Source organism: Protopterus annectens, chromosome 7.part0 (assembly GCF_019279795.1).
Source record: "Protopterus annectens isolate FY-2018-M chromosome 7.part0, PAN1.0, whole genome shotgun sequence".
NCBI classification, from domain to species: Eukaryota; Metazoa; Chordata; order Ceratodontiformes; family Protopteridae; genus Protopterus; species Protopterus annectens.
Genome location: NC_056739.1, coordinates 268,848,970 through 268,861,568, shown reverse-complemented (window position 1 = coordinate 268,861,568; position 12,599 = coordinate 268,848,970). Strand labels below are relative to the sequence as shown.

Sequence of the window (12,599 nt, the reverse complement as noted above, 5' to 3'; positions counted from 1 at the left end):
GATGACCTCGAAGGCGAAGGGGTCTCCTCCTCCGGCTCCAGGGAGAATCGTGGAGAACGGAGCCGAGAGGGAGAAGACCCGGAGACCTTAAGGGGAGAGGCGAGCTTTTTAGACGGCGGTGCCAAAGAGGTGGATTCGGACCGCCTTTTATGGCTCCAGTGCCTCTCCTTCTCTCTTTCCTCTCCTTTTTTCTGCTTTCCCTTTCCTCCTGGGCCAAGGTGGGAGGGTGAGTCCCGGCCAGGGGATCAGGAGCGACAGGTGGGGCAGCCGTGGCCGGCGCCACCGAGGTGGAAGAAGCAGAGTCTGGGGGCAAAAGGCCCGCCAGAATGAGCTTCGACCTCCTATCCTTCAAAGCCCTGGGGTTGAATGCTGCACAGATGGTACAGCCCAAATAAAGGTGGTCAACCCCCAGGCAAAGGACACACCGAGTGTGACCATCTGCTGGAGACAGCTTATGGTCACACTCGGTACATTTTGAGAAAATGGCTTTAGGGCCTTCAGCCATTGAAAAGTAGGCCCACAAGCACACACCTTCCCACATGCAGAGGGGGGAGGGGAATAAAACTAACTTAACTAAAATACAAGAGAACTACCCAACAAATATTACAAAATATACGGGGAGTTCACACACACCAAGAAAAGGAAAAACCTGACAGAAAAGAAGTTTTTAAAGACTGACTTACAGTACTATTGCTCGGAGCTCATTCTAGAGAAGCTTATGGAAGCTGCAGCAAACAAGATCTGAGGGTTAGAGGGAGATGGCAGGGCATTATGGGTAGGGGAGGAGCTTGGAGCTCAGATCTATTAGCTTGGAAAGCTGCCGGCTCGGATCTGAGTCGGATCCGATACCCACAGGTTGCAGAGCAAATGAAGTTAACTACTTCAGATCATACATTTTAAACACAACCTAAAACACCACCTAACTTCCTTATGACTATGTTCATGCTCCCATCTTGATTATACCCATCTTTTTTTCTCTTTCTCTTCCACTGTCAATCTATCAATCACCCTGACTCTCTCACTTTTCCTATCCCTGTCTCTTTCTTTCATCCCCACTACTGCTCCTCCAACTAACCTAGATCAATAATCCTCTCCTAATAATACCCTCCCTTCTTCCCCACCACATCATCATACCGATCTACTATTACCTTAACTTTTCCACTACCAGCACTTTTTCTACTTATGTTTTTCTTGATTATTTCTTCTTATACAACTCATCCACCTCTATTGTCTGTTCTTGTTTCAGTGACATTCTACCTCATTTATGTCAAAATGCATATACTGAACCTATGTGGTTCATAGGTTTATACTAGCCTAGTGACCACAGAGGTCTTTACAATCCTAACCATGCAACCTAACCTAGTTTTGTCCCAGAGTTCCTTACAGGTTCACAGCTTTATACTAGGCTAACATAAGGTAAATACTAGGCAATTAGTCTGCAGACTATTACATGGCCTAGCCAGTAACCAGCAACTGAAGGTGAGAATCAAACCCTGTTGTCTCTGTGAGGTAAACACCTTAACCATTATGCCAACCTCAAACTCCTTAAATGCATGATCATTGCTTTTGTACCTTCAGCTACTACACATTAACATGCCTTTGACTTATGTAAAATAATACAATTTCTAAAGTATATGATAAATGTCTTTACTTTTCGTCTCAATATTACCTGCAAAGTAATACTTAAAATACATATTCACAACGAACAACAACAAAAATTAAACATTTTATGTGAGGCTTTTCTTCCCGGGCCACCACTGAAAATGGGACTTGTGCCCGGTTGGACTTTCCCAATAAACAAAAGACAATAAATAAAAATAAACAACACTGCATTCCAATAAATGCTACCACCTGGTAACAATCCAGGTATAAATGTTGTCTAAATTACTCCACAGGAACTAATTTTTAAGTAAGGTTCTGCATAACTGGATAAAAGGCAGATACAACTGCAAATAATGCAAATTCTTATCAGAAAAGTGGATGCCAGTATCCTACAGGTTGCATCACTGACTACAGTGTTAATGACCTGTGCCTCAATATGAGCCACAGCATCAGGAGGTCCACAAGAAATCTGGGTGACTTATATGGCAGACTGTTTTACCATGTCCACAGTAGGGGGTTTGTTTTACATCCCTCTTTACCATAATCTAGCAGATACTAGTAAGAAAGCCTTCAGAGCAATTTGGTACTCAGGATACCACAGGAGGCACTCAAGCTCATGTCTTTGGTGTACAGGGATAAAGTTGTGTCTATAGTTCACGTGACCAGAGTTTGAATAGATAGTGGTTTGGATGCTTGATGGTGCATGCAGGGAGGAAGAAAGGAAGGATGCACACATCCTTGGGGAAAGGAAAGGAAATGTAGTTTCCACCTGGATCATGTTGCTGCTCTAATGGCAGGGTCTATGTTAGGAGTGGAGACCTGCTGTGATGCAAGGCAATGATGCTGCTGAGACATGGGCGTGACCATCCATGCTGGTAAGGGAGACACTGTTGATACAAGTTGGGAATCATGTATGTGCGGGCAAGGGTATAGGTGGCCCTTGCTGTGACACCAGTGCCCACATCACCACTAAGAGTGGAGGTTAGGCTAAAAAATGAAAAATGCTTCCATTGTCAGGAAGTAAGCAAGAAATAATCTTTCTGGCTGTGTGGATGATACCTCCACCCTGGAGAATGTAATATCTGATGGAGGACAGGCTTGATGGTTAAAACACTGTTCAAAATCCTACAAAATTATAAGGCACTCAAAAAAGTCTGTATGCCATAAGCAATGGGATAATTTCAGCTCTACCCTCCAAAAATCATCCCCATGAAAGTTATACATATGAAAATGACGAGGTCATTAATGAGAAGGAAAAGGAGATTTATTGGGCACTGCTGGAGTAACAGATAAAATAGCAACCCTCCAAATGGAATGAACTATGTAACATGTACTGAGATACCTTACAGGAAAAGTCAAGACCCTCAAACAGGAGGTCACCAACTCCCAATCTCTGCTTCTAATTTCCAGTTCTAAACCCACAGGACAGTGTGAGTTTACATGCCTGCCAACAACAGCCTGCTCACCGAACAAAGCAGTCAGAGAAACTCCATTGAAATTCTTCTAAAAGTATAGATCAACTGTATAAGCCTGTAGCAGACTTCTGTCAGATTTCTAACAAAGGAGCACCTCTTGGCAAAGTCATCTTGGTTCTTCTGAAGGAGTCCAAATATAGCCATGCTTGCCAGGATTCTATCCTAAAGCACAGACTGTGTTAACCTACTGCTGACTGAAATGAAAGGTCAGTAGTTTCCAGTGTTTTCATGCTCAGTTTTAGGGTATGAGGTGAGAGAAACCATTTCCATTACTGAATGACTTCTCCAAAAGATGATCTTCTTCTTTTGGCTTTTCCCGGTTAGGGGTCGCCACAGCAGAACTCTGGTCTGTTAATGATTGGCAGTAGATTTTTACGATGCTGAGGTGCCAGCTCGATGCCCAGCCTTCAATGAAGGCACGCCCATTTACACATCTTTCAAATGCCACTCGACCGCGGGGAGGACATGCAGACTCCACACAGAAGGTGATCCAGCCAAGAATCGAACGGGAGAACCTCTTGCTGTGAGGCGACAATGCTACCACACTTTTCCAAAAGATAAGAAACAGAAATGTTGTAACAAATAGCCAACAGTGATACAAATTTCTCAACAACTTGTGGGTTTATCTACCATACACCTCGAGAATTATCAACTCAGATGCTGGAGGCTCTGTTGACAATTTAATCTGTCATGATCAGTGTGACTGTGATGGATGCCACCTCCTTTTTTGTCATGCAAATGGGCAGGTCAAAGAAAAAAATGAATATGCTGTTCTTTCCTCGTACACTTAGGGTAGGTTTGCAGCAGCTCATAGCAATAATGAGGAATCGGTGTGAGACTATTCCTTAAAGAGTAAAGACCCTGCTTCCAGTGTAGGATTTGGCTGGCAAATCAAAAGGGGTGATGCACTAGAGACCAGTTTTCCCAAGCTGACGTCTTTCTGTTATATAAATAGCAGAACCAGTAACCAGCATCATAATCCATATTAAAAGACTAAGATGTAGATTATCCTATCTGATTACAAATTAAGACTTGTCAATGCAAAACAACAATCAGTTCCCATTCTTTGGGACAGTGCCTCTACTTTAATACTTTAACCCCCACCCCCCATTTATCTAATGCCACCATTAGAGTTCACCACACAAGCAATCTTTTATTTGACACTTGCAAGGACCATCTTGGCATATTTATTTATTTATGGATATAGCGAACTTCACTGATGTCCACTATACTGAAGCTTGTTCAGTCACAGTAAAATGAGCAACTCACTGAAGCTTTATGAAGGAGGCTGCTCCCTACACATCCCTAACTAATAAAACTGCAGGGTAACCAAACCTCAGGGTACGTTATATCAGTTAATGATGACACACCATTCACTCCCATGATACTTCCCTAATGGGTCATGATGAATCAGCCGAATACCTTTGCTTATAGTCTCTAATAGAATACCTTTTATAAAAGTCCAGAGATTAAGTGTATAGAAATGACAGCAGGCATTACAAAGAAACTGTCACATGATGGTAGACATTTCTTTAATATCTCTTCCTTTAAAGTTGAAGACCTTGGTTTGGGGAGAGTGAGGGCCAAGTGATAACTTTATGCTACACTAGACTGAATTATGACCACTGCTGCCTGAGGGTTCTTCAACAACAGTACTGATGACATAAACAGCGCTGCTTAAGAAGGAGTGACTCTGCTGCTGTGAATTATGAAAGGCTGAGTTCTCCGATTCAGAAGGCAAGCAGGTTCAGCCTGCAATGGTGCAAAATAAAAGCAGCAACCAGGTAAACCAAGAGGTCTTCATCTGTTGCTGAAACTGAGTTTGTATTAATTACATTAGTTACTCAATACCCCTGTGCTACATGGATTACAGAACTATGATACCAAGAATCATTTGAAACCTTACTGTGCTTTACTTGACAGAATCCCTAATTCTCTTTGGAACAAAATTTTTAAATCTCTCAACGCCTGATGAAGGGAAATAGTCTTTTTTTTTTTACTATTACAGTAATGGTATGCTGAGCAAAATCACATAAATGTGAAGTCCTAGCTGAAGTAGTGGGCTTCAACCTTGATTTCATTACCACTTTTTCAAGGGTAGAGTGCGTTAAGCTTGTACATATTTATTTTTTTAGGACTTTCACAGCAGCACCAGCTTTATGGCACACTTTTTACAGCGGCACATGCTTTATGGCAAATTTTTACAAGATGTATGGGTATAGAAAAGGGGGTACAAAACAGCTTAAATCTTAAGGGCGATTGAAAAAGTTAGAGGAAAACAAAAATTTGATATAACTTAAGATTATTAGACACAGGTGGCACTGCAGAAGGGTCAGACACTGCATTCTGACTTGTATATGAAACAGGATATTCTCCTGACTAAAGGCATATTGTTTGAATCAGCAAAATGGAATGAGATATGGAGCTGGAAAGAATGATTTTTCTTTTTTATTAGTCAAAAATGCATCACTAGTAGGTGGGGCTGCACCCTCAAGGAAATCCATAAATCATTACCACTGGCAATAGGGTTTGAAGAACATAGCAGGAAATAACTTCTAAAAGATTTACCAATATGTGCACCAGAGTCCCGTCATCTTATTTTTGCCATAACATATCAAAAACAATGCAAAAGTTTCCATGGATATCAAGTCTGCAATTTTACAAGAAATGGAACTTTCTCATAATGTTAATGTCATTCCCACTCTTGAGGCATGATTGCCTGGGATGACTGAAGAAACTCAGAAAGTGTGTTTATGGTCTGGTAGATGCCTCAGTCTATCAGTATAACCAAGTTAAAGACATCATCTTTAAGTCAAAAGGAAGAATCTAGCAGGTTGACCTTACTTTATTCTACTGGCTAGAGACAAACAATAATGTCACTGCAGTACTGGACTGCCATGTAGACGAGTTTGTATGTGGTGCTTCACAAAGGTTTACCACTTCAGATACTCACTATGCGAAAGCTACCCTTTAAGATAGCCATGAAGAACTAGACCACTTCTGCTATGTGGCTATGGGCTTGTTGACAACCCATAACAGAGCAGCACTGGGCCAGCAAGATAGCCACATAAAAAAAAATCTTCATCCATCACCATGGAAATTCAAGGACAGTACAACAAGACATCCTTGCCTTACAACAAGTGAGATGGACTTGTTTAATTAAAACAGGAGAATCCCTGGGTTGTCAAACAAAGAAGACTAGATGCCATCTTTGACGCTTTTTGTTTGATGCCCAGTATAGAAGGTGCCATGGTACAGACTATTCATAAACAATTAAGACCATAAAAGCCATTTTACAGAAGTAATTTTAAAAATGTCAACCCCTGGGGATTGGGGAAGAATAAAAATCCTAAACGAGTTGTCTTCACTGATGCTTCACAAGGAAACCTACAAGATGGTGCTTGAAGGAGACATCTGACTGTTTTGATGGGAAAGGCAAGAATATTTTTCACAACTTTGCTGACACTGAAAAAGAATTAAAAGAAAAAATGTTAAGCGTGGTTCACAGTAATGTAAGATAACCTTGACAATATAAACTTTCTAAACACACTTGCCTCTGGCATCACAACTGCTGACGCAAGATGTGGCGTCCCTCAGATAATCTGTATCACACATAATTAATGTATGGTGGAGGCATTTAACTCTACAAAGTCTGTCACAGGAAAAAAAGAAACTGAATGGAAATCAATGGAATAAAAGGGCATATCCAAATCCAGATCTTGTGATATCCTGTAGGTTGCTATCCATAAAGAAAATAGTAGATTGCCTTGCAAAGAAAGGGGTCTCGACTCTTTAGCAACTAAGTCACTTGAAGAAGGAACACATCAAACTGAATATTTGCACAAAATACTAATTAACGGACCTACTTAAAGACAGAAAGGGACATTGTTAGCCTACAATTATTTCTTTGGTGGTGGTGGTGGGGGGGGGGGGGGCGTTTAAAGAAACAACTGCTTTACAACAGAATTTTATAGCAGCACCTGTTTTACAGAAACTTTAAAATAGCACCCGTTTTAAGGCACAGACTTCTTGCTGCAAAATGTTTTGAGTATGATACCGTGGTGTTGCTGCCTATGCTGATTAGATATTTGTAAGAAATTAAATCGTGTAAGTCTTAAAAGCGCTACTTGTTTGCACAACTTTAACAGAATGAACTGTCAAAAGACATCCTGAGAAAGTTAACTAAATCTCTCTGCAACAGTGTTACCTTCAGCAAGATACTAAATCTCTTCACATTGTAGAAGAGCACAGCCATGATTCCAATTGGTCTACGTTTAATCGTTGAATAACATTTCCACTGAATGGCTAAACATCAAACCCTAACCACCGAATGTTCATTTAGTGAACGTTCCATTTTTCACCCAGGAAAGTAACTAGTTATTCAATACTTCTCTGTCTCACACAACGCAGTATTTCAAAATTGCCCAGGTAGGTCACCCCCCCCCCCAAAACTATATATAACAATTCCAAGACCGCAGTACAGTGGAGAAAATAGTAGATGGGGAAATGTTCGCCAACTAGTTAATTTACCCATTTGCTGAATGAACGTTCGATGGTTAGGGTTCGATGTTTAGCCATTCGATGGAAATTTTACTCAATGGTTAAACATAGACTCAATCCAAACTTACTGAATTGCTACTAAATTAACAGCTTCCAGATCTGTGCTCCTTGGCAAACTACTAAACCTACCACCTTACTTCACAACTGTCTAGAATTTGGCAGAATGTACATATTTCTGCCTCATATTTCTGTTCTGTTCCTTATAAGATTTGTGGGTTTCTGGCAAATCAATGAGAACCAAAGTCACTAAATAATGGCCAAAGTCACTAAATAATGACAGACATTTGAGTTTCATGCTTCATATCCTTCAGAAAAACTATTATTGTAGAACATTTCTAAGTTTATGAGAGCAATATTTAAAATCTATCCCTGATTTTGGGCCTTCGTCTCCCCATTATTTTTGGCTCAGTCTAGAATTCGTGTACTTAAAGGCGAGAGACACATTTACCATATCTCGCTGTACTAAGCAGATAAAAGTACTGGGAGCCTTGGCATGTTTCTGATTTCCCCACAATGAATAGCTTTCATTCTGTGGTCCTGAACAATCTACTTCTTTATTACATGTTCTGGTCATGATCAGTATTATTTTCCCAATATTGGTATTTTATTTCCCATTGTTAATTGGACTAAAGAACCACAATTGTGAGCAAATTACTAAATCTTCCCATGTTGAATGAGTAGCTGTTTTGTGTGTAAACAAACTAAAAGGAAAATATTGTGTTATAAAGAAGCATTAGTCTGGATGTGGTTCTGCATTCAAAACTGCAATACATTAAGAATTTTAATCTCTTAACAAACAACATTCACTGCATACATTTTATTTCACTGCTTTAAGTGTCCAAACAAAGGGTAAAATGGTCATAAAAGACAAATCATTCAGTAAAAACTGCAAGAAAGACCCTGCCAAGCTAAAGTCTTCACTATGCAATACCCTAAACCTCCTGTGGTAGAGTGCCACGAAATATATGCAAATGACCCTTTCAACTATATGGCTTCTGAATGCCCATGACTTTTAACTTTTTAAGTCTTTATGGATACGTTCAGGCCAATAATGTCAAACCCCAGAAGACATGCCACGTTTCAGACATTTACAACAGTGTCAATATAGCATAAGTGGATTGTTTGCTATGCTTTAGAAACATGGTTTAAAATCCTGCCTGCTGCCCATAAATATTAAGGTGCCCGCAATAAGAAATGTGCGTTTTACTACAGTTTTAAGCCCGTGGATGACCATGAAAATGAAATGGCTCTACCACAGTATGTGATGGCAGATTCAAATGGTACAATTATAATGAACATTCATAGTTCATGGGTAAATACTAGGCTAACTGCCCTTGTGGACCAATTCAAGCCTAGCCAAATTTCCACAATGAAAATCAAACCCTGCACCTCTTGACTGTGAGGAAAATACCCTAACCATTTTGCCAACTATCGACCATACAAACTTTTCATGGAGTAAGAAGCAGAAGACTATGTTGGCATTTTTGTTTCTTTCACAAATAACTGTCCTCTAACCGAAAACAAAAAAAAAAGAAACGGTACAGAAGACAGAGAGCAAACTATTTTTTTGTCTTTGCATGCATTCTGCTGCATTGCTGGTTTCTCCATCAGAAGTCAACTTTCATACCAAAATCCCACTATTGATGCCAAGTTTCAAAATACAAGACTCCCCACAGCATTTAACTAACCGCACTCAACCTCTAAAGTGTTTTGCCACTCTTGCCATGAGAATTCAGATTAAGTTTTTTCAGCTGCACTATAAATAAATAAGTAAACATTTACAGTGAAATTATACTGACTTGAATCAAACTGGATTAAAAAGGTAAAACAAGACGAAACATTAAACAAGCAGAAAGTTTATTCACAGCAATTCCAAGGAGGTTATCTATAAAGTGAGTCATCCCAAAATTGATGCAAAATAAACTTACAGCAAACTGGACCACATCTTCAGGTTTGTGTTTTGCAGACTTGAAAGAAGAAAGGCGAGTGACTACTACTAGCTGATACTCAACGTGGCCAGAAAGCATCTTTCCACGGATTTCCTGGTATTCTGGGACCGTTACATCGATGCCAGTGAGAACATTCTGAATTTGTCTAAGAAAAACAAATAAAAACAGACACAGTAGGTTATTTACAGTGAAATTGTACTGACTTGAATCAGACCTGCTTAAAGAAAAAAAAAGAAAAGTTAGGCAAGCAAGTTTATTCACAGCAGTCCTAATATATTGTCCAAGGTGGTCCAGTTAAAATGCATTACAACACATGCACACAATATATTTGAGGTGCACTTCTGTTATTAACTAGGACAAAGCTATAAAGCCAGGGGTTTTCAATGTGAAAGCTAAAACGTGATAGCCACAATGAAAATCATATTTCTGCATTGGAATAGCAAATTAAAGTTTATTTTCACTTCAGGTAGCTTAATTTGATGCATACTAATGAAGTTGTTAGTAATACTACTAACAAAACTCCAAACTAGAATTCCAAACCTAAATGGAAAAACTAAATTAATATTAGACTTATTTCTTCATAAAGCCCTGTAAAAATAAGGTAATGCCCATTAAGACAAGACTGCCATCCACAGACAGTCCTCAAAACAGTAGAACACACAAATCAACTGCCTACTAAATCTGCATAAAATGGAAATAAAGATAGGAATACAAATTAATACACTTCACAGAAATGAAAGCACTAAGAACTCAAATTTAAGTATATTACTGATGTTCGATTCTCAGCTAAAGCGTCTTCTGTGTGGAGACTTAAGTGAATGGGCGTACCTTCGTTGAAGGTTGTGCATCAGGGCTGGCAACTCGGTACGTAAAAATCTACTGCCAATCATTAGAGGACCGGAGTTCCACTGTGGCGACCCCTAACCGGGAAAAGCCGATACAACAACCACCTGATTATGATCAGTAAAAGACACCTCAAAAAAGAAAAGTAAAGAAATGACTTCTGATGAAACTGGAAACCAAAAACTGGGCAGAAAGAATGAAGTAGTGTTGGCAGGGGCAGGATATGGATAAAGAAAGGAAGCAGAAAAGTCCAGCAGTTCCCACAGCAAAGGAAAGCAGAAAGCCAGTCATGTTAAAGTAAAATGCTGCATAAATACAAGTGCATATTAAAATGTGAAAAAACACACAAAAACTATCATAGAGACACAACAGAATAAAGGCAACAAACATACCATACTACAGGGAAGACAGACTGTAAAAGCATTTTAGAAGGAAACAATGAGAGGAGATATATATGGCTCCAAAATATACAAAGTCCAGGAGGTTTAGGATTTTTGTTTGGAAGTGTCTTTATATGTATTTTTATACCCCAAGCAGACTCCAAAATACTTCTTCCTCAGATAGACAGCAAATAATGGAGATATGATGGGAAAGAAAGAGGTAACTGGCAGCAAGTTTTTGGGAGTGATAACGAGATGGCAGGTTTTAAAAAATTCCTACAGAGTACTCTTGTCAGAAATACTGGGAGTAAAATATTTGCAGCGAAGGAAGTTATTCTTTTAAGTTGGGACACAGTATTTGAACTGCCTAGTCATAGTAAGGCCTTATTAAGTTTAATTATATTTGTCTGCCAAAAAAAGCTAGAAAATGGAAATCAAAATCTAAACCAAATGCATTAAATGAATTATTGAATATTGCAAAAAGGATACAAGAACTGGAAGCGGGATGTTTAGAAAAGGGAAGGGTCAAACTACAAAGATATAAATGGAATTTGTGGGAACAATATATGAAGAATAATATTCAACAGAGGGAGTGAGGTTTAAGGGAAGGCAAGAAGAATTGAGACGTGTATGTAATACTGGACTGAATGATGGTTGTAATAAAGAAAGAAAGCATCTATGCAATGTATAATGTATATAAATAAAAAATTTAATATGGTTTGTTTTCTTTTCTATTAATGTAGGTGTGTCTAGGTCTTAAGTAATAATCTAATAAAGGTGTTTAAAAAAATAAAATATACTACCTTTTACGTTTCATTACTTACAGTGTTTAACATGTCCTATAATCAACTACTATGCACTCAAACTTTTACTTAAAGAAATGCTGTTATCACTGGCATATCCAAACATTGTCCTAATATGTAAAACGGATTAATTTTCTTAAAAGAGAAAGAGAGAGAAGGACAGGCTTGCAGAAGGAAAATAATTATGCCAGGAATCTGGGGGCAACTATATCTCCAGAAGCCATGGGGTTTATGATACTCCATGGTAACATTTTACAGAAATTTTCCAAAGTACTCTCATCACAAGACTTCTGATAAATAGCTCAAAACGGGAGGGATTCAATTACTTTTATCCACAGCTTCTCTCCACATTTATTGCCAGATTACTGAGTAGTGACCATAACAATTTATTTCTACTCGTTTCACACACAAAACCTCAGACTCTCTCTCTCTCTCTTACATAAACACACATACTAGTCCTGCTAAACCAGAGCAATGACTTAAGTTTGTGATCAAGCGAAAACAAGGTAAGACACTTTCAGCCACAAATGCAAGTGTCCCCTCCAAACATAACCACTTTCTGATTGTGCATACCACAAATGAATGACCGTGAAGTTATGATTCCAAGTTGCTGTGTTGCTCTTACAGAGTGGCATACTTCTCTAAGGGCAGGATACATTTAACTGTAATCAAACTACATCATGGGGTCTGTCAGTTTCATCCACAGACTGCCACCACCACCACCAAAATTAGCCTAAAAGGGTGGAACATGTTCTACATAACATAATCCTTGCTTTCATATTTGTCATGTCAGTGCTATACTCACTTGAAAACTGTGCATATAAATGTTCAGAGAAATCTGTAAGAAAACAACCACTTTTCATGCCTGAAGCTCTGGAAGATTTTATGCAATCCTAACCTTAAGATGATAAATGAGACAAGACTGGTCAGCACCAACCTCCATTAAATTATTGAGGTCAAGCCTCTAAAGTATAACATGCACAAATT

The 12,599-nt window shown here is 39.0% G+C and overlaps 1 protein-coding gene across 1 annotated transcript in view; it reads right to left on the bottom strand.

Moving 5' to 3' along the window:
- HS1BP3 (HCLS1 binding protein 3) overlaps positions 1 to 12,599 on the bottom strand; it is a 1,094,679-nt gene that overhangs the window by 1,025,239 nt on the left and 56,841 nt on the right. The window contains exon 3 of the mRNA XM_044076193.1: positions 9,566 to 9,731. Coding sequence (XP_043932128.1) covers positions 9,566 to 9,731 — 166 coding nt within the window. The remainder of the gene's footprint in view (positions 1 to 9,565; positions 9,732 to 12,599) is intronic.